This window comes from Arabidopsis thaliana, chromosome 5 (genome assembly GCF_000001735.4).
Source record: "Arabidopsis thaliana chromosome 5, partial sequence".
In the NCBI taxonomy this organism is placed as follows: Eukaryota; Viridiplantae; Streptophyta; class Magnoliopsida; order Brassicales; family Brassicaceae; genus Arabidopsis; species Arabidopsis thaliana.
In genome coordinates this window covers 38571-57848 of record NC_003076.8, presented here as the reverse complement: position 1 = coordinate 57848, position 19278 = coordinate 38571, and the positions used below count along the sequence as shown (strand labels likewise).

The 19278-nt window shown below is 36.6% G+C and overlaps 6 protein-coding genes and 2 long non-coding RNA genes across 10 annotated transcripts; 2 read left to right on the top strand and 6 right to left on the bottom strand.

Annotated features, from left to right (window-relative positions):
• Positions 1 to 1796: 1796 nt before the first annotated feature.
• On the bottom strand, positions 1797 to 3993 carry AT5G01160 (RING/U-box superfamily protein). 2 transcript variants are annotated; one of them, NM_120194.5, is made up of 4 exons: positions 3653 to 3993; positions 3315 to 3574; positions 3134 to 3192; positions 1797 to 2890 (listed from the first exon to the last, which is right to left on the bottom strand). In NM_120194.5, the coding sequence occupies exons 2-4, from the start codon at positions 3567 to 3569 to the stop codon at positions 2122 to 2124; spliced, it is 1083 nt and encodes a 360-aa protein (NP_195736.1). In that variant the 5' UTR covers positions 3570 to 3574; positions 3653 to 3993; the 3' UTR covers positions 1797 to 2121. The 2 variants fall into 2 exon arrangements, with proteins under 2 accessions (NP_195736.1, NP_001331186.1); NM_001342575.1 differs by having other exon boundaries at positions 3315 to 3993.
• A 38-nt stretch (positions 3994 to 4031) lies between these two features.
• Positions 4032 to 5874, bottom strand: AT5G01150 (hypothetical protein (DUF674)). The gene is made up of 3 exons (NM_120193.3): positions 5226 to 5874; positions 4410 to 5141; positions 4032 to 4337 (listed from the first exon to the last, which is right to left on the bottom strand). Exons 1-3 carry the CDS (start codon positions 5859 to 5861, stop codon positions 4200 to 4202), a joined length of 1506 nt encoding a protein of 501 aa, NP_195735.1. The 5' UTR covers positions 5862 to 5874; the 3' UTR covers positions 4032 to 4199.
• Positions 5875 to 6411: 537 nt separating this feature from the next.
• Positions 6412 to 7958, bottom strand: AT5G01140 (hypothetical protein (DUF674); the record flags this gene model as incomplete). Its single annotated transcript, NM_120192.1, has 3 exons — positions 6412 to 6549; positions 6627 to 7825; positions 7874 to 7958. 3 exons carry the CDS (start codon positions 7956 to 7958, stop codon positions 6412 to 6414), a joined length of 1422 nt encoding a protein of 473 aa, NP_195734.1.
• Positions 7959 to 8336: 378 nt separating this feature from the next.
• AT5G01130 (hypothetical protein (DUF674)) lies at positions 8337 to 10279 on the bottom strand. Its single transcript, NM_120191.2, has 4 exons — positions 9596 to 10279; positions 8844 to 9494; positions 8650 to 8770; positions 8337 to 8566 (listed from the first exon to the last, which is right to left on the bottom strand). The coding sequence occupies exons 1-3, from the start codon at positions 10205 to 10207 to the stop codon at positions 8675 to 8677; spliced, it is 1359 nt and encodes a 452-aa protein (NP_195733.2). The 5' UTR covers positions 10208 to 10279; the 3' UTR covers positions 8337 to 8566; positions 8650 to 8674.
• Positions 10280 to 10642: 363 nt separating this feature from the next.
• AT5G01120 (hypothetical protein (DUF674)) lies at positions 10643 to 13039 on the bottom strand. Its single transcript, NM_120190.4, has 4 exons — positions 12953 to 13039; positions 11921 to 12568; positions 11088 to 11837; positions 10643 to 10997 (listed from the first exon to the last, which is right to left on the bottom strand). The coding sequence occupies exons 2-4, from the start codon at positions 12566 to 12568 to the stop codon at positions 10863 to 10865; spliced, it is 1533 nt and encodes a 510-aa protein (NP_195732.1). The 5' UTR covers positions 12953 to 13039; the 3' UTR covers positions 10643 to 10862.
• A 297-nt stretch (positions 13040 to 13336) lies between these two features.
• On the top strand, positions 13337 to 16081 carry AT5G01110 (Tetratricopeptide repeat (TPR)-like superfamily protein). Of its 2 annotated transcripts, none has more exons than NM_001342574.1 (1): positions 13337 to 16081. In NM_001342574.1, the coding sequence occupies exon 1, from the start codon at positions 13462 to 13464 to the stop codon at positions 15733 to 15735; it is 2274 nt and encodes a 757-aa protein (NP_001332258.1). In that variant the 5' UTR covers positions 13337 to 13461; the 3' UTR covers positions 15736 to 16081. The 2 variants fall into 2 exon arrangements, with proteins under 2 accessions (NP_001332258.1, NP_195731.1); NM_120189.5 differs by having other exon boundaries at positions 13474 to 16081.
• A 663-nt stretch (positions 16082 to 16744) lies between these two features.
• On the top strand, positions 16745 to 16991 carry AT5G00740. Its single transcript, NR_142421.1, has one exon. It is a non-coding gene; the product is annotated as an other RNA (long non-coding RNA).
• Positions 16745 to 17145, bottom strand: AT5G00735. Its single transcript, NR_142420.1, has one exon. It is a non-coding gene; the product is annotated as an other RNA (long non-coding RNA).
• Between the last annotated feature and the right edge of the window lie 2133 nt (positions 17146 to 19278).

The following is a 19278-nucleotide window of genomic DNA, read 5'->3' as shown; positions in this document are numbered from 1 at the left end:
TCTCAATCAATTTCTTAATATAAACATTAGATTGAAGTGTATATATTGATTGATTAATGTAAATGCTGAGAATATCCAGCTACACGTGTGCTTATACGAATTTGTTTTTCTTCTGAACAACTTTATTTGTACTGGCTAAGCTTCTCTTCTTTTTGTTGTCAATACTCGCATCACTTTGCAATTTGCATGGGGTTGTCGCTACGATATACTATTCGTTTTGCAACAAAAACAAGCAAACCACCATTTACGTCTTAATTTCAGCTGAAAGAAATAAAATACCCTTGACAAATTTTGTTTTTTATGAAGCAAAAAGTGAATTTTCAGGCTTTGTCCATTACCCTAAAGTCGTATTTAAATTTAAAAACTAAGAGCCAAGCAAAAGTAGAAAAGCAGAAAAAGCAATTCACGCCATCAAATCTTATTTGTTGTTTGGTCTCTCTATTCACTATTCTCTCCTGTTTTCCTTTTTCTTATAACATTTCCAATCAATCTTATTATTTACCCAAAATTAAAAAAATCTTGAACACTATCTTTACTTTGTATATATATATATATATTTTCGTATACTTTTACCAAACAAAGCATGAAATCTTTGTTGAAGCGTGTGCATACATACATTTTCGTACGTGTTAGGCGTATTTTCATAATTGTATTCGCTGGTATTTATCGTTCTTGTCTTTGTTGGTTATCAAAGATCTATGTCGAGAACTTTTTACGTGACGTGATTATTTCCATCAATTGACCTCAACGCAATCAATGCCATTAATGTGGGCTTTTTACTTATATTTTCACCAATCAAATAAGCTTTTTTAGTCTTTCCTAAACAGGAGTATATACTTAGAAAAGGGAACTTTAAATTACGTGTAGAATATAAACTTATATTGAGAAAAAGTAGCAGACCCAAAAAAAAAAAACTAATTATGATAAAAAAAAACTAATTGCAAGGAGTTGACGCAACTTTTGGACACTCCTGATGAGTGGCCCGCTTTTTCTTCTGAGTTAAAAAATTTTTATTCTTTAAAGCCTAACTTTCCTCGTTTTTTTTTATCTTTTATTCCACGTTTAAACAATGTTTGTGCTGATTGTCTTGCTAAGAAGGCAAGAGCACGAGGTTCTATTTTTTCCCATGTAAGCTTTTCTACTCCGGACTGGTTTTCTCTAGAAGAAAACCGCCCGCTTTTAGCTTAAATGAATGACCTTATTTTGTCGTAAAAAAAAAAAAAGAAAAGAAAATGAACTATATCCTACATTTACATTCTCTTTGGTTGGTCATAATGATTGGTGTGATTAATCATGAAAATTACGACAATGATTATAGCTTTTACATTTTGAAAATTTATATGGGGATCGTAATAATTCATAGAAAACATGGGAAAAAGTGTCTTAGATCTCAGTTTTCTTCTATTCTCATAATGTGAAATAATGGTGTCTTGCAAATATTGTTATGTATCATTATGGTTCATAATTGGAGAATCCATTTGAAACGAAATTTCTCATAGCCACACACTTATCAATAACTGGTTCAGTTCAATTCACATGATTTCTAGTTTAAAACTAACAAATATGAATAAGTTATTTGATAATTTTATACTTAACTAGCTAATAGTATATTTTCGTGTGTGTTTATGCTAGAGAATAAATGCTTACAGAAATTTGAACTTGGTGCTGAATAGTGAATACATATGTAGAGTGAAGGAATCCCAATAAAGAGACTGTGAAATATTGTCTGTAAGCATAGCTGTGCCTAAGATTAGTGAGATCATCGGCGGTGTTTAGAAAAAATCTCAACTCATATAATAACCATCATCATCATCCTCCCAAAACAGTAAAGAAAAAGAGCTAAAAACCAAAATATCAATCTTAGTTCTTTCTTTATCACAGTGACACAGTGGGTGCAATCTACGATGGTTGTTCCTATAAAATGGTGTAAAACCTTTGGTTCAACCCAAATCAGTTTGGTTTTTCCGATGGAATTTTTGGCACGGTTTTGGCTCGGTTGAAATTGGGTTTACTCGAATTACATGTTAGACCAACAACAAACGACACAGTTTTTAGAAACAAAAGTACTTGAAACTTTCAAACGACGAGTTTAACATTGCACAAATTCAAACTAGACTACTCTTACTCCTGCCCAAAGCCATCACGGTTCTCTTGTGGCCACCCAAAACTTTGACCGTCTCTACCCCGGTTAACCTGCTGGGTCGTGTGAGGCGGTGCCATTCCGGGATTCCATGATGGAGGAGGATACGATCCTTGGAAATTCAGATTCGTCATTGGTGAAGGCGGGGGATACCCGAGCAATGAACTTTGTTCTGATCCGCCGCTCTCTGTTCTTGTCATCTCGTACTGAGCACCGTTAAAGAATTGTTGAGATGATCCACTCTCTGTTGTTGGATACGAAGGAAAACCAAACTGCTGTGGTAAACCCGGGTTTTGATTCATTGGAACGGGCAAGCTGGGCGGTTGCATAAGATTCATAGGCTGGGGGTAGTCTGGGAACCGGATTCCTGGTTTAGGACTAGCGGTTTCGAATCCAGGAGGGCGAGAGTTATCGCTATCTGGAGGGTAATTCTGGACTTGACTAAATCCAGACTGTGACTTTGCAAATGACGCCGACCTGTTTAGTTCACGGGATTGTTGCAGCTGGGATCTTAAAGGAGCTCGCAAGGTGGATTCTGAAGCTGAAGACTGCTGCATTGTGCTCTGAACATCTGACTGGTTACCATCTTCTTTCTCTGCATCGGCTTGTAATAGGCTTCCATGGAGGTCATGGACATGGGCTTCAAAGTCAAGTTTCTTCAGGAAAGACCTAAGACAATGAGGAGCTGCACAGATGAAGATCCCTTCCATCATCTTGATTGTTTGAATCTTCTGAATCCGCTCATCACATCTGTGCAGTAATCACACACACAAGAGACAACAAGATTTCAGTCTGATAATCGCTACGCCTAGTAAATCTTAAAATGTCTCTGTAGATTACTAAACAATCTAGAATATCTCTATCAAAGCTTCTAATGAAATTCGAAGCCTAGTTCAAACTATGATAATCCTGCGTCTCTGTAGATTACCAAACAATCTAAAGTATCTCTATCAAAGCTTCTAATGAAATTCGATGAGAGTTAAAGATGGTTACAGATAGCAGATGGAATCACTGCGAGCACATTCAAGGCAAAAGGCATGATCACAAGGAATCTGCAAAACCAAAACAAAACAAAAAAAGTTTCAATCACATATAGAAGAAGAGCCCCCTTAAAAAAACTCTTTAAGGCAAATCAATATAGCCATAAACCAATGAAGGAAGCGAAGTTTTTTACCAGACGACCATAGATTGCAATCGGAAAATCGCAACGAACGCAGAAGTGAACTCTCTCGCCTAGCTGACGGCGAGAACGACGACCGACGGGCTTGATTACGGTGGTGGGAGTCACGGAACCGATTCCTTTCGCAACAGGAAGATCGGCGAGGACGAGATGGTCGGGACAGGCTACAGTAACCGTCTCCGTCGGAGAAGGCCTCGCACCATTTCCAGTTTCCGTCGGGGAATCCCTCCGAAGACGAATTTGAAGCATTGTCGCTGTAAAAGTTACATGAACGGAACCCTAAGAAATACAAATCAAAAGAAAGAATAGGAATCAAAAGCTTCTCTAGTTACCAAGTTAAATCGGAGATTGAGATTTCAGATCTCTCTCTCTACTTCAGTTCTTCTCAAGAATCACGCCGGAGCCGAAAACGGCGAAGCAAATTTTGTTTTTGTGGGCAACGGAGGAGAATAGAAGCCTTCAAGTCTTCTGGCTGAGAAAGAGGGTTTCCATTAATTAACTTCAAGTCTTATTTTTTTCTGATCAACACTTCATATGTCTTCAACATTCCCAATTACTATATACCAACTGGATCTTATTATAAACTTTTGTATATGGATGCATTTTTTTTGGTAATGGTTGTATATTTCAGTCTTATCGTACTAGGAAATTCCAGATTTTAGGCTTGTTGCTTTATAAACTCAAAAAGATGTGCAAGTTTTTGCCTGCATTTAAAAAACCCTATTAAGATGAATTTCCATAAAACAATAATTTGATTAGTCTTACAAAGAAAGATAAGGCTTGGAAGAAAACATGAGGAATGTAATGTAGATTTTGCGGAATTCTAAAAACATAATCAACAATCGACTTAGAGTTCATTCTCACTAGCTTTCTATTTCTTCAAGTCTCTTCCTTCACTTTCTTTGAAACCGTGTCCCATAAATCAGTCTCCTCCTTCAGTTTCTTAGCAATCAAATTCCATAATGTCGTGCTCAAAGCAGAGGATGTCACCAAGGAAGCTCTCAACAAATCCAAAGCCTAATTCAAAATCAAGTGTCAGTCAAGTTCCTTTCAAGAATACAGGATCAAAAAGGGTATACAGAAACATACCTCTGCATTGCTGATACTAATTACTTGCACCTCTAGATCGTCTGCGTGACTCTGCAACTTCTTTAGTAAACAAACTGTGGAGCAGGAGTTCATAGATGTAATGGTCAGATCATCTAATACAGTACACTTTGTCGCTTTCTTCAAGAACCCCTGAGCAGACTTATCGCTGCCACGGGATTTGGGATCCTTCAAATCCACCCGAACGATTCTGTCTTTGCGGTAATAAGTAGTTCGATTACCGTTTGTAGTCAAACCATAGTTCATTTGCCTGTAATCGTAGAGCCTGTAACGGTAGTACACCGGAGGTTGTTGAGTGATAATACCAGGCAGTTGCATCTGGAAATTATAGAAAGACGGAAGTGCGCATGTGGAAGTTGACATTTGAGTCTCCTCATTTAAGTCCCTGAAGGTTCTACACATGTTTCCTATGCAACCTAAGGAGATACTGCTGCCAGAGATTTCCCATGCAGATTCAAGCGGGACAGCAATAAAAGAGAAAAGAAGCTCAACAAATTCCTCTCCGCATTCAACAAATAAAATCTTCATGTCCTGCTTCCTCACAAATGCTTTCAAAGTTACTACCTTTTCAGGTTCTGCTTCATCTTCTTTTTTCTCCAAACATGGACTTTGCGATTTGTAAAACTTCGTCGCACCTTGTGTAATCTTCTTGTTCAAGAAAATGTCCTTTAAGGGAGCATTTGAGGAGAATATACATCCCAGCAGAGTCAGTACCTAGTCCAAGATTCAGATATAGTAAGAGAGAACTAATAAAGTAATGATAACACAAACGCTTGAAGAATAAACTAACTAACATACCTCTTTCACACCAATATCAAGAAGCCTTTCACCGAGCTTACCAACATCAGCACAACCTAAGGATTTGAGCTTATTCAAGACAAGTTCAGTGGACTTGACTGACACTTCCAAGTCATCGGTTAAGACGAATGAACACCTACCGCTGACAAATACTCCATTATCATCATCTTGAAACCGGCCTAAATCTTGTTCCTCGTTTTCTAACTGAATCTCCTCGTTCATAAATTTTCCGCAACGACATTTAGAGGTGCTGAAATTACTGTACAAGCCGCAGTAACTTGAGCACTTAAAACACTTGATGTCCTCAGTAGGGTTTATGTTGAGCTTAAGCCTTTTGCACTGGAGGTCTTTCACACTCTTCGGATACACAAGCATCTGCTTACAAGCTTCAGTCTCAAAACAATCACTGCCCATGTCCACAACACTTCTATAGAGATTGTTAAAACAGCCCAGAGTTACTGGCTCAGATTTTCGATGATTCTCAAGCAATCTGACAATGGTTCCCATTGGAAGTGTCAGAAGGCTGAAGAGTACATCAACAAAATCCCTACAAGCTTCAGCCAAAACAACCTTGTTTTTCTCTTCATCAACAATAAGTCTCAAAGAAAACTTAGGCTCCTCACTACTTTTAGCCATTAGCGTAATAGATGAAAGAAAGACGAAAGCAAGATAGATGAGAAAACTTTTCTAAAACACTCAGAAACAGAAGCGACACGTTAAGAAACTGAAGCATCAACTCTCATTTTAAGAGGGTCTAAAGTCTGACATTGAATGAACAATAATAACGAGTCATAAACAAAAACCCTACCCTTTGAGCTTCCCCAGGACTGTAGCCTGCACTTAAATTTACAAACTTTTTACTTAACTCTAAACAAACAACAAAACTACCTTTTGAGCTTCCCCATGAATGAACAATATTGATGGGTCATCAAAACCCAATAGACACAGACAAAGACAACCCTTAGAGCTTCCCTTTCACGTTGACTGAGAAAGAGGACAAGAAGAAAACTAGATGGGGACAAAAGTTTATGATTTTGCTTGAAATGTGTTTTAAGTTTCAAATAAACCAAGTAGGCAACTCAAGTCAAGAACATATGATAAAAAAAATTAACAATTCTAGCAAGCAATTGAAATTTTGGGTTGACCAATCAATAGTAGCTCAGGATTCTCTCCACTTTGTGTTTCTTCAAGTCTCAACCTTTGGTTTCTTTGAAACCGGGTTCCATGAAACATTCTCTTCCTTCGGTTTCTTCACAATCAAATTCCCAAAAGCAGAGCTCAAAGCAGAGGATGTCACCAATGAAGCTCCCAACAGATTCAAAGCCTGATATTGAAGTACAAAGAATCATAATTTTGTTGGAAAAAAAGAAAAGGGTTTAGTCTATACAACAAGTTTTTTACATCTGCATTGCTGATGGTAATTGCTTGCACCTCCAAATCATCTGTGAGAATCTGAAACTTCTTCAACACGGAAAATGTTGAGCTAGAAATCTTAGGTGTTACAATAAGATCATCTGACACAATAAACTTTGTCCCTCTCTTCACAAACCCCTTACCATCTTTTGACCGACCACAACAATCAGATTTTGGATCCACAAAAGTCATGCGCTTTGTAGTACGTTTTGTAGTCAAATAAAAGCTTTGAGAATAAGACAGTGTCTTGGAATAACAGTGTCCTAAGTAAACCCGTGGTGTAGGAGTTCTTATTTTGAGCAACTGTTTCTGGCACCTATAATAATACGGAATCATACATTTGGATGCTGATAACACTTCATTATCACTCAAGTCTTTGAAGCTTCTGAACAAGTTCCCAATGCGACCTATTGTAATACTGTTACCAGAGATTTCCCATATAGACTCCAACGGAATGGCGAGAAAAGTGAAAAGAAGATCAACAAAGTCTTCACCGCACTCAACGTACAAAATCTTCATGTCCTGTTTCCTTACTATAGCATCAATAGTTATAACTTTGTCTGGTTCTGCTTCATCTCCTTTATCATCACTCAGCTTTCTATAAATCTTCCTCACCGTGTTTGAACTTTGATTCTTCAAGAAAGCATCCGTCAAAGGTGTATTTGAGGTGAAAACACATTGCATCAAAGTCATAACCTCCTTGAGACCGATATCAAGAACCTGCTCTCTTAGCTTACTAACATCAGCACAACCAAGATCTTTGAGTGTTTGCAAGAGAGAACTAGTAGAATCATCCGTGAGTCTCAAGTCATCGGTTATGATAAATGACGACTTGTCTCTCATAAATACTCCTTCGACATCATTTTCCTCATATTCTAAGAAACTTATCTCCTCATTCATCAGCTTTCCGCATTTACATAGGGACGTGTTGAAATTACTGCACATTCTGCAGATTGAGAAAAATCGGCAACCAAAACACTTTAAGCTTTCATTAGTGTCAATGTTGAGCTTAAAGTTTCTGTATTGAGCCTCCCTAATGTTCTTGGGATAAAGCAACATCTGCTTACAAGCATCAGTCTCAAAATCATCAAGTTCCATGTCCACAACACTTGTATAAAGGTTTCTAAGACATCCAATAGTAACTGGATCAGACTTTCGATGCTTTGCAAGCAATCTGACGATTGTTCCTATTGGCAATGTCAAAAAACTGAATAGAATTTGAACAAAATCCTTACCAGCCTCAGCCAAAACAACCTTGTTTTTCTCTTCATCAATGATAAGTCTCAAACTAAACTTTGGTTCCGTAGAACTCTGAGCCATTGTCGATCAACCCTTTAAGCTAGCTTCTCCTTGTCTCACAAACTGAAAAACACATACCGTGCATTTACATTTAAGATTCACATTCTGGTGAAAGATCTCGGAGAGATAAAGATAAGGAAATGGTTAATATTACAAAAAGATCTTATTGTATCTTTAGATATATTATCTTGGATTCTCTAATTTTCATTAGGGTCTATTCATCTTTACTAAATAATTTTGGCGTGTAAATTTACTTTTCATCTAATCTAATCAAATTTTCACAAGAGAGCGATCAAGAATAAATAAAAGTCACGCACACAAGCAATCCCAATCACAAAACACCTCCATTGCTTTGATAAGACAGGACTGTTAATGTTCATCAATGCAGGTTCACTTCATAGAAATAAAAAAGATTCCAAGTTTGTCTGGAAAACATGTGTTCAGTTCAATGTCTACAGAAACCAGAGAAAAATCAGATAAAACAGAAAAGATGGAACAATGTGGAACTTAAATAGTTAAGGATCTCTGTTTCTTTAAGTCTCATCCTTGATCTTCTTCGCAATCAAGTTCCATAAAGCAGAATTCAAAGCAGAGGATGTCAACAAAGAAGCTCTCATCAGACTCATTGCCTGATTTAGAGACAAAAGTTATTCAAGAAAGCAAGGGAGAACAAGTAAAAGTGTATTACTTGAGAAAGGAAAAAAAATGTAACCTTGCAAGAATCTCTCTCTGTTTCTTCAAATCTCTTCCTCGGGGTTCTTCAAAATCAAGTTCCTTAAAGAAGTTTTCAATGCAGAGGATGTTACCAAGGAAGCTCTCAGCAAACTCGTAGCCTGATTACACAAAAAAAGGTTAAAAATATCTAGTTGATAAAAAAAGTGTAGCTACAAATTAGTACAAGCATACCTCTGTTTTGCTGGTACTTATTTGTTGCACCTCGAGGTCATCTGCGTGAATCTGAAACTTCTGAAGCAAGCAAATAGGTGAGCTCGAGTTCATAGCAGTAACAATCAAATCATCCGATACAGTAAACTTCGTCTCTCTCTTCACAAAGCCACTACCTTCTGGATCTATCAAAATCAAAGGAGTCGAGCCCGAACACTCTTTCAAGCTATAATAGTTGTAGCGATGGTAGAGCGGAGGTTGGTCAGTGATGATATTGAGCAACTGCTTCTGACATGTATAAAAATGGTGGATCGCGGATTTGGAGGTTGAGACTTCTGCAGCATTCAAATCTTTGAAGCTTCTAATCAAGTTTCTAATGCACACAAAACTGCAGCTGTTACCAGAGATTCCCACTACATATTCCAGCGGAACAGCAAGAAACGTGAAAAGGAGGTCAACAAAGTCTTCTCCGCATTCAACATATAAAATCTCCATGTCCTGCTTCCTTACTATCACATCCAAAGTTAAAAACGTGTCTCCATTTGTCTCCATACATGGACTTAAAGTTTCATAAACTTTGGTCACACCTTGACCTTGGAAGGTTTGTTTGTTCAAGAAAGTGTTCGTCAAGGGAGCTTTTGAGGAGAACATACATTCCAGCAAAGTTAGTACCTAGAACAAAATTAAGAGTTAACCGTTAGACATTAGAAGCAGGGCATGTTTTTCAAGTACGACATACATATAGCTCTTCAAAATTACAAAACATGAATTACCTCTTCAAAACCGATATAAACAAGCATTTCGCGGAGCTTACTAATATCACCGGAGCCTAGGGATTTGAGCTCATTCAAGACAACGTCAGTGGACCTAACTGCCACTTTCAAGTCATCAGTTATGATGAATACTCCATTAACATCATTTTGTATGCTGCTTGCAACTGGCACTACTCTTGGTTCTTGAAACTCCTTGTTCATCGAACTTCCACATTGGCATCGAGAAGTGCTAAAATGACTGTAGAAATTGCATGAAATTGGACACTTGAAGAGCTTGACCTCAGTAGGGTTTATGTTGAGCATAAGCCTTTTGTACTGTAGATCCCTCACACTCCTTGGATGAAGCAATATATGCTTGCAAACATCAGTTTTGAAGTTGTCAATGCCCATCTCGGCAACACTTCTATATAGGTTGCTAAAACAGCCAACAGTAATTGGTTGAGATTCTCGATGCTCCTCAAGCAATCTGATAATGGTGCCCATTGGCAATGTCAGAAGGCTGAAGAGCACGTCAACAAAAGCCTTACTAGCCTCAGCCAATACGACTTTGTTTTTCTCTTCATCAATGAAGAGTCTCAGACTGACCTTTGGTTCTTCAGAACTTTCAGCCATATTAGGCCAGATAGACTAAAGAAAAGAGCAAAATAACTGAAGCCTGGTGAGGACACTCTGATAAAACCAGGCAAAGTGCTAGAGACCTAGAGTCATATATATTTAATCTCAGCGGCTCCAATTAAGAATGGTTTAAATCTTGACACTGACTAAAATGAGTCAGCAACACCCTAGAGCCAATAAACAAAAAACAACCCTTTTAGCTTCCCCCTACACTGCATTTATTCAAATAACTTTCTTTAAAAATACACGAAAAATTAAGCTTCACATGAATTGGGTCAACCCAATTTCCAAGATCACAAAAGTTGACTAATTTCGATGTGATGAACAAAAGAGATCGTTCAAAATAAGAAAAGATTACACAAAGTGATGTCCAAGAAACATACTAGTAACTGAAACAGTCAGATGCTAATCAAAATATTAGACAAACTCCATGTCCCGAAAGCTATGCTAGTAACTGAATCAGCCAGAGTAGATGTTCAAAAAACAAATATAGTAACTGAAACAGTTTTTTGCTACTCAAAAGATTAGACAAAGTCGATGTCCAAAAAAAACTAATACAGTAACTGAAACAGATTCTACAGATGCTAAGCAAAAGATTCTCTAGTGATCAAATCTAGCAAAGAACATGAACTTTCGGTTAGAACATTGCTTCTCAAGTCTCTGTCTCAATCTTCGGCTTCTTAAAAAACCGGCATTTAGGATCACTTGTTGAAGCTGATTCCATAGCTAGCAGACCAGTGCTTAAGGCAGAGGATGTCACCATTGAAGCTCCCAATAATCTGATGGCCTGCGATTGCATATATAGGATCAATGGATGTAGTTTGGCAAGAATATGTATGTTTAAATATCAAACAGGGATCGTTGACAAGCATATTACCTCTTCTTTTGTCATATTGATCACTCGAATTTCAACTTCATCTAGTCGAGTCTGTTTCTCCTTTAAGAATCCAATGGTTGAGGTTGAGTTCGAAGGATTAATGATCAGATCATCTGTCACCATGAACTTTGTCCCTCTCTTCACAAATCCACTTGTTTCAGCAGTGTTGTTGCCTTCGGTTTTCGGATCTATCGAAGTCACAGGCACGAGTTTATCCCAGTCATACACAAGTCGCTTACCAGAGTTTTCAGACAAACGGTACTCTCGAAAATGATCCGCAGAGAACGATACAAAACGGTAATAAGTTGGTGGCTGATGGGTTGTGACAACATCATTTAGCAGCTGCTTCTGGCACTTGTAGTAATGAGGAAGAACACATTTAAAAGCTGAAGCTTCAGTTGCGGAAGCACTACTCAAATCCTTGAAGCTTTTGCACAAGTTTCCAATGCATCCAAGGATGATTCCTCTGCCCGAGATGTCCCATACAGATTCCAGAGGCATAGCAAGGAAAGAGAAAAGAAGATCAACAAAGTCGTCACCACATTCAACATATAGAATGTTCCCTTCCTCCTTCCTAACATACGCATTGAGCATTATCGTTTGATCAGCTTTTGTTTCCTCTCTATCTTCACTGAGAGAAGGACTCGGCCTTTTATGAATCCTGTTCATACCATGTGAGCTTTTCTTTTTCAGAAATGTATCGGTCAATGGAGTATCCGATGTGAACAAACACACCAGCAAAGTCGCTACCTAAAACGTTTAGAAGAAACTGGATTAAGAACATGAAGGGTAAAAGTCTAGTAGTAGCAGTAGTAGAAGAAGAAGAAACATACCTCTTGGAGATTCACCTCAAGAATCATTTCAACCAACTTATCGCAATCTGCATAGGCAAGATCTTTAAGAACATTAAGCGTTGACCCAACAGAGTTAACTTGCACTTTCAAATCATCAGTGATTATGAATGAAGTATGAGCACCCCTCACAAATACTTCAGCTTGAGAACCATTTCCTCGGCCACCTTCTCCTTGAAACTGAATCACCTCATCCATGAAATTCCCACAGCTACACCTAGAGGTCTTAAAATTGCTATAGCCTTTGCTGCATTGTCCGCTTCGCACAAACATAGGACACATGAAACACTTGGTAGCCTCGGAATCATCTATCTTCAGCTTCATATTTTGACATTTGTCCTGATTCAAACTCCCAGGAAACAAAAGCATTTGCTTGCAAGCTTGAGTACTGAAATGCTTCATTCCCATACTCACAACACTTGCATAGATGTTGTTGAAACAACCAATGGCTATTGAGCGTGACTTGTGATGCATCTCCAGCAATCTAACAATTGTTCCCATAGGCAAAGTCGAAAAGCTAAAGAGTATATCGACAAAATCTGTACCCGCCTCAGCGAATACAACTTTGTTTTTCTCTTCATCTATGAGCAGCTTCAAGTTTATCACCGAATTCTCGAAATCGTCTGACATCTTTCGATTCAAAATCCGCATTTCATACAAGAGTTAAAGTAAAAGGGTCAACGTTTTACACATACAGATCAATACCCAAAGTAAAAGGAGCCATTTTTGAGACAATGATAGAGTAAAAGGGTACATGCAGATAAATCTACAATCTTTGAATCGATAGATCATGAATACCTAGAAAACGAAAAAGGCGGGTTCTGTTTATATGTGCTAAAATACGCAATGAACAGAAATCTCAGAAGAAGATAGACTAATGTCGCAAAACAAGATAGGGGTTTTTGGGTTAGAGACAGAGGAAACTACAAAACCGATCGATTTCTGGAGAAAATCCGACAAGGGAAAACGAACAACATTCAACAAAACGAGAAAAATCGCTACGAAATATTGTACCTTTTCTTCTTAGTCGTTGAAACTTGACAGTGAATTAGGCAATTGAATCTCGATACGACTTAGGGTTTGTAAACAGTGAACGTCGAGGAAGAGGAACAGTTGAGATAAGCGGGAAACTATATACAACGTTTTCTTCTTCTTTTTTTAATTAAATGCGATAATTAAATATAGAAATGATTTAACTTTAAACCGTTAAACCATTAACACTACTTTAGTAGATTCGGTTTTTTCATAACTTACATTTGTAGATTTTGTAGAATTTTCCATGCATCAAACATAGTATTTTATAGGATTATGATTGCAATATTTAATTTTGTATAAATGTTTTGCAAAACAGTAAACATCCCTACACTATTCGATATTATTATTAAGGCTTTTTCTGAAAACATGTAATTGGGCCATCATGGTTCGATTCTCAGCCCAATTAAAACCGGATCATTGAGACTCACAATAACGTCGTCGTTTAGCTCTGAGCTCTGAGCTCTTCTCTCAACTCCGACTCATGGAGGATGAACCAAACTACTGTAAAAGTTTTCAAGTTTCAATTTTTGTTCTCAATCGAAATCAAATTGAGTCTCTCTCAACCACAAAAAATGATTGTTCACCGTATAATACCTTCCCGCGTAAAAGACCCTCTCACTCGATTTAAACCTCTCAAAAACTTGACAACTTCTTCATCTCCCGTATTCGAACCCTCTTCTTCTTCTTCTTCTTCTTCTTCTTCGGCTTCGTTTTCTGTTTCAGATTCTTTCTTGGTGGAGAAGATTTGTTTTAGTTTGAAGCAAGGTAACAATAATGTGAGAAACCACCTGATTCGGTTAAACCCTTTAGCCGTCGTTGAGGTTTTATACCGCTGCCGCAATGATTTAACTTTAGGTCAAAGATTCGTGGATCAATTAGGTTTCCATTTTCCGAATTTCAAGCATACGTCTTTGTCTTTAAGCGCTATGATTCATATTCTCGTGAGGAGTGGAAGATTATCAGATGCACAGAGTTGTCTTCTTAGGATGATTAGGAGGAGTGGTGTTTCTAGACTAGAGATTGTGAATTCCTTGGATTCTACGTTTAGTAATTGTGGTTCCAATGATTCGGTTTTTGATTTGTTGATTAGGACTTATGTTCAGGCTAGGAAACTTAGAGAAGCACATGAGGCTTTTACATTGCTGAGAAGCAAAGGTTTTACGGTTTCTATCGATGCGTGTAACGCTCTTATCGGGAGCTTGGTGAGGATCGGGTGGGTTGAACTGGCTTGGGGTGTTTATCAGGAGATTTCTCGGAGTGGTGTTGGTATTAATGTCTATACTCTCAATATCATGGTTAATGCTTTGTGCAAAGATGGTAAAATGGAAAAAGTCGGAACCTTTTTATCACAAGTGCAAGAGAAAGGGGTTTATCCGGATATTGTAACATATAATACATTGATTAGTGCCTACTCTAGTAAAGGTCTCATGGAAGAGGCATTTGAGTTGATGAATGCTATGCCGGGCAAAGGGTTTAGTCCTGGTGTTTATACTTATAATACTGTGATAAATGGACTGTGTAAGCATGGGAAATATGAGAGAGCCAAGGAAGTTTTCGCGGAGATGTTAAGATCCGGGTTGAGTCCTGACTCCACTACCTACAGATCGTTGCTGATGGAGGCTTGTAAGAAGGGAGATGTGGTTGAAACGGAAAAGGTTTTCAGTGATATGAGATCTAGAGATGTTGTTCCTGATTTGGTTTGCTTTAGCTCGATGATGAGTCTTTTTACTCGGAGTGGAAATCTCGATAAGGCATTAATGTATTTTAACAGTGTGAAGGAGGCTGGTCTGATTCCTGACAATGTGATCTATACCATTCTTATCCAAGGGTATTGTAGAAAAGGTATGATCTCTGTAGCTATGAATTTGAGAAATGAAATGCTTCAGCAGGGTTGTGCTATGGATGTTGTTACCTACAACACCATTTTGCATGGCTTATGCAAACGGAAAATGTTGGGTGAAGCGGATAAATTGTTCAACGAAATGACTGAAAGGGCTTTGTTTCCAGATTCTTATACTTTAACTATACTGATTGATGGACATTGTAAGCTCGGGAATCTGCAGAACGCAATGGAGCTCTTTCAAAAGATGAAGGAAAAGAGAATCAGACTCGATGTTGTGACATACAACACTCTGTTAGATGGGTTTGGTAAAGTAGGCGATATCGATACAGCAAAAGAGATATGGGCAGATATGGTATCAAAAGAGATACTTCCCACTCCAATATCTTACAGCATTTTGGTTAACGCGTTGTGCAGTAAAGGCCATCTGGCTGAGGCATTTCGAGTTTGGGATGAAATGATCAGTAAAAATATAAAGCCAACGGTAATGATTTGTAACTCTATGATAAAGGGATATTGTCGTTCTGGTAATGCCTCAGATGGAGAAAGCTTTTTAGAGAAGATGATCTCGGAAGGTTTTGTGCCGGATTGCATCAGTTACAACACATTAATATATGGTTTTGTTAGAGAAGAAAACATGAGCAAAGCTTTTGGTTTGGTAAAGAAGATGGAGGAGGAGCAAGGAGGATTAGTACCTGATGTATTTACATATAATTCGATCTTACATGGGTTTTGTAGACAAAATCAGATGAAAGAAGCCGAGGTTGTGCTAAGGAAGATGATCGAGAGAGGTGTCAATCCCGATAGGTCAACGTATACTTGTATGATCAATGGATTTGTTTCTCAAGATAACTTAACCGAGGCATTTCGGATTCACGATGAGATGCTGCAAAGAGGATTCTCTCCTGATGATAAATTCTGAATCAGTATATTTTGGATTCTTGCTCAAATTCTACTTGTGATAGCTTCAAGCTGATATCCTAGATTGAGTTGATATTGGTGTTTTTTGGTCAAAGGACCAAAGATGTGTGTCACTACTCACTACAGAAGCTCAAGGAACTTGACTTTATCGAATAGCAAAATGGTCCCCGTACTTGAGAACATTTCATATTAGACCTCAGTTTCTTGTAATCTACCATTTAGTCCTTCAACATTTATACGCATACGTTTTAATTCTTCTGAAATTACCAAATTTTGTTGTATTTAGTCAAATTATATGTATCAGTATTCATAAGTAAAATATATGAAAGTTGAAACAGTAGTACATATTATGGTTTGTATGTGTAAATTCTAAGCACAAGCTATTTTCCATTTAGTACAACATAACCAAGAAATAATGGTTTTTAAATCAATTGAAAAGTAAATTGGAGAAAAAAAAAGGGTAGCTGCTAAAAGGACGTGTCGGTGATGACGGTGGGGGCGGAGAACAAAACCTCCGTACGCGTTTGTTCTTATCATACGCGAGTTGTGTATTATATAGCAGACAAAACAATATTCTACGTACCAATCATATATAATATTTTCTTAACAAATACTTTTGATATTTCGTCTATTCTTTCAAGGATTTTATTTTATAACAATAATATTATCAAATGTATATGAGAGTTATTATATTATAGGTTTATCCAATTCCTCTTGACAAAAAGAAAAAAGAAAAGAAAAAAGGTTTATCCAATTCCAACGACCAACATCCGTATATGAAACTTAGATTTCATTTAATCTTTTGAATTAATTTTTTACTCGATAAGATTTTTCGGATATACAAATATCAACAAATCTATATATCTATTGTTACTATGCATTTTTCCTCGTATGAGATACACGAAACATTGATAACGAATGAAGAATCGGAATTATGGGATATATTGAATTTGGCAACCCTGGCTAACAACAACCATCCCAACTACGAACCTTTAGTTTTCATTTTCAGGTGTAGGTGAGAGATTTTGACTTCCCCTTCAAAGTAAACAAAGTGGAGAGACTTGAGACTTCCACGGTGGAACTTTCACCTAATGGCGCGTGGCCCCCCACTCGCAACCTCTTTCTATGATTCGCAATATATAATATTATTGTACACGTTGACATATACTCCATTTTTGCGTGTGTCCCGATATTGCTTCTAGAGAATGGGTCGTCAATTTTGAGTCTCCGAGTCCATTTTTAAAAGCGTGTTATAATGTCGACCAAAAGTCCAAAGGTTTCTAGTGATTCTTGTCCATTTTGAGCTTTTGACGTCACCGGAGTTCGAGCTCCACTTCCTCTTCTGTTGTTTTAAATGTTAAAACGTAATTTCGTTTGGTTTATGAGACAATAGAATTGGTTGAGAGAACGTGGAAAATCGCGGTTCGGAGTGTTATATGGTCTTGACTCTTAAGACCAGAACACAATGTTAGACTGTGGATTCTTCCACTAACTACAGTATATATGTTTAATAGTTACTAACAAAAAAAATTATTGGCGCTTAATTTAGAGTCCATTTTCTTAGGTATGTTACCATCTTAAATTCATAAGTTTCACACGGTAATATAAGTATCTTTAAATTAGTTTCCTATACACAACGTTTTTCTTTGATTACTATCACTTGGCTATAGCCTATAGGTCAGGTATCAAATCAGTGAGTTCGAAATTCTATCTATATCAATTATTTCTAGCTCTAAAAACAATTCAGCTATAAGAACGCATTAATTTGTGGTTTATTTATCGGTAAGCTTATAAGTTATGTACAATGATTATACCGGATTAAGCAATTATTTTTTATTTTATTTTAACAATAGAACTAAAATTCGATCTCAAAAGTAAAGAATAGGAATAAAACAAAAATAAACTGTGACTGACCAACTCAAAAGGTTCATAATAATTATTTTTATTAACTTTGGTGGAACTCTAACGGTTACCAAACTAAGAAGTGGGTTAAAGTATTTTTTAAACATGTAAACAAGTCTTCTTGAGACGTGTCTATTTGTTATCGAGAATCTTGGAACTGCCACGTCCCGTATTTAGTTCGCACATATATAGTTGTGGGTATACAAAAAAAGGATCTTATGATCTCTTTAAAAAACAACAACAACACTCATTCACTCACTTGGTAAGAAACGCAAGTAACTGTATATTAATGCATTTAGTTTTTGTATAGTACTTGAATTTTATTCGGTATGGTTATCGTATTAATCAAGATCTAAATGAAAAGGACGTAGGAATAGGACAAAACTATCGAGCAACGTTCGAATTTATCATAAAGGCCTTTCCACTTTTAATACTCCAAACTTACATAAAGGCCATCATTGTTATTATTGTAAATATTGTTGTTATATTGTTTCACTTTTTTTATTTATACCAAGAATAGCTTTTTGTTGTTATATTGTTTCAAATTATCCTTGCTATTTTATTTTTCTGGCTTTATTATAAGTTTCTTCTTACCCATATTTCTGCCCCAGTTCAATCGATTATGTTTATATGACAACGAATTATTATTTATAAATGTAGAGCTTAATCAATCCTTCACAAAATGTCACTATATATGAAATGGAACCGTATGATTTGTAAACGAAAGGAAACCCTAAGAAAAAAATATATGTATTAGCTACACGTAATCTCTAGCGTATAGTGATTTCATTTTTATACTTTGTTCTTAGAAAGGAAAAGATAATTGCGTGATCAGTAATGTGACGGGCTAACTAATTGTTGAATAAAGTAATAGAATTAAATTGCTAGTAGCTACTGAGTTTATTTAAACTGCCTTCTTTTTAGGATTCTATAACATTGAGAAATAAGGAAAATTGATTGCATGATAAACACACTTGCTATTTTTATGTATAAGCTAGTATTATTAATGGAATTGGTCAGTCTCTACGTAAACTAGTCTAGTAAGTATTGGTTGGTTAAAACACTTAAATCTAAAAAAGGAAAGTTGACATACATATCTCAATCTGATGCATTAAAATCCATACTTAATTTGGAAGGACTTTGAATACTTCAGAATAACCCTCTGTTTATAACTACGTACTGATGAGCGCTGCTAGAATTACATTTCTTTTTAAATAGCAAACCACATCACAACTACTGCTATTCAATTATTAGATACTGTATAAAATTTTCAATAGGTTTAATATATCACTAAACCCAACAAAAGAATAAAAATAGTTATGTCGTTATGATTTGGTCATATGGAAATAGTAATTTATTTATATAGTTATAGTACAGAATATTAATGTAAATTATGTAAGGATCTTATTTAGGTTATCGCAATAATTATATTTCACTGAATCTTAGATATCTATCAAGTATCAATAACAGAGATGTCAGTTTAAATGAAAACTGTTTGTTAGTTGAATAAGTTAAATATCAAATGTAAAAAAAAAAAAAAATGTTGGTAAAAGGTTCAGTAAAGAGATAAATTTTGATTTCGACAAAAAAAAAAAAGAGATAAATTTTGATAAAACTAACGACACTTATCTTTGTGACGTGC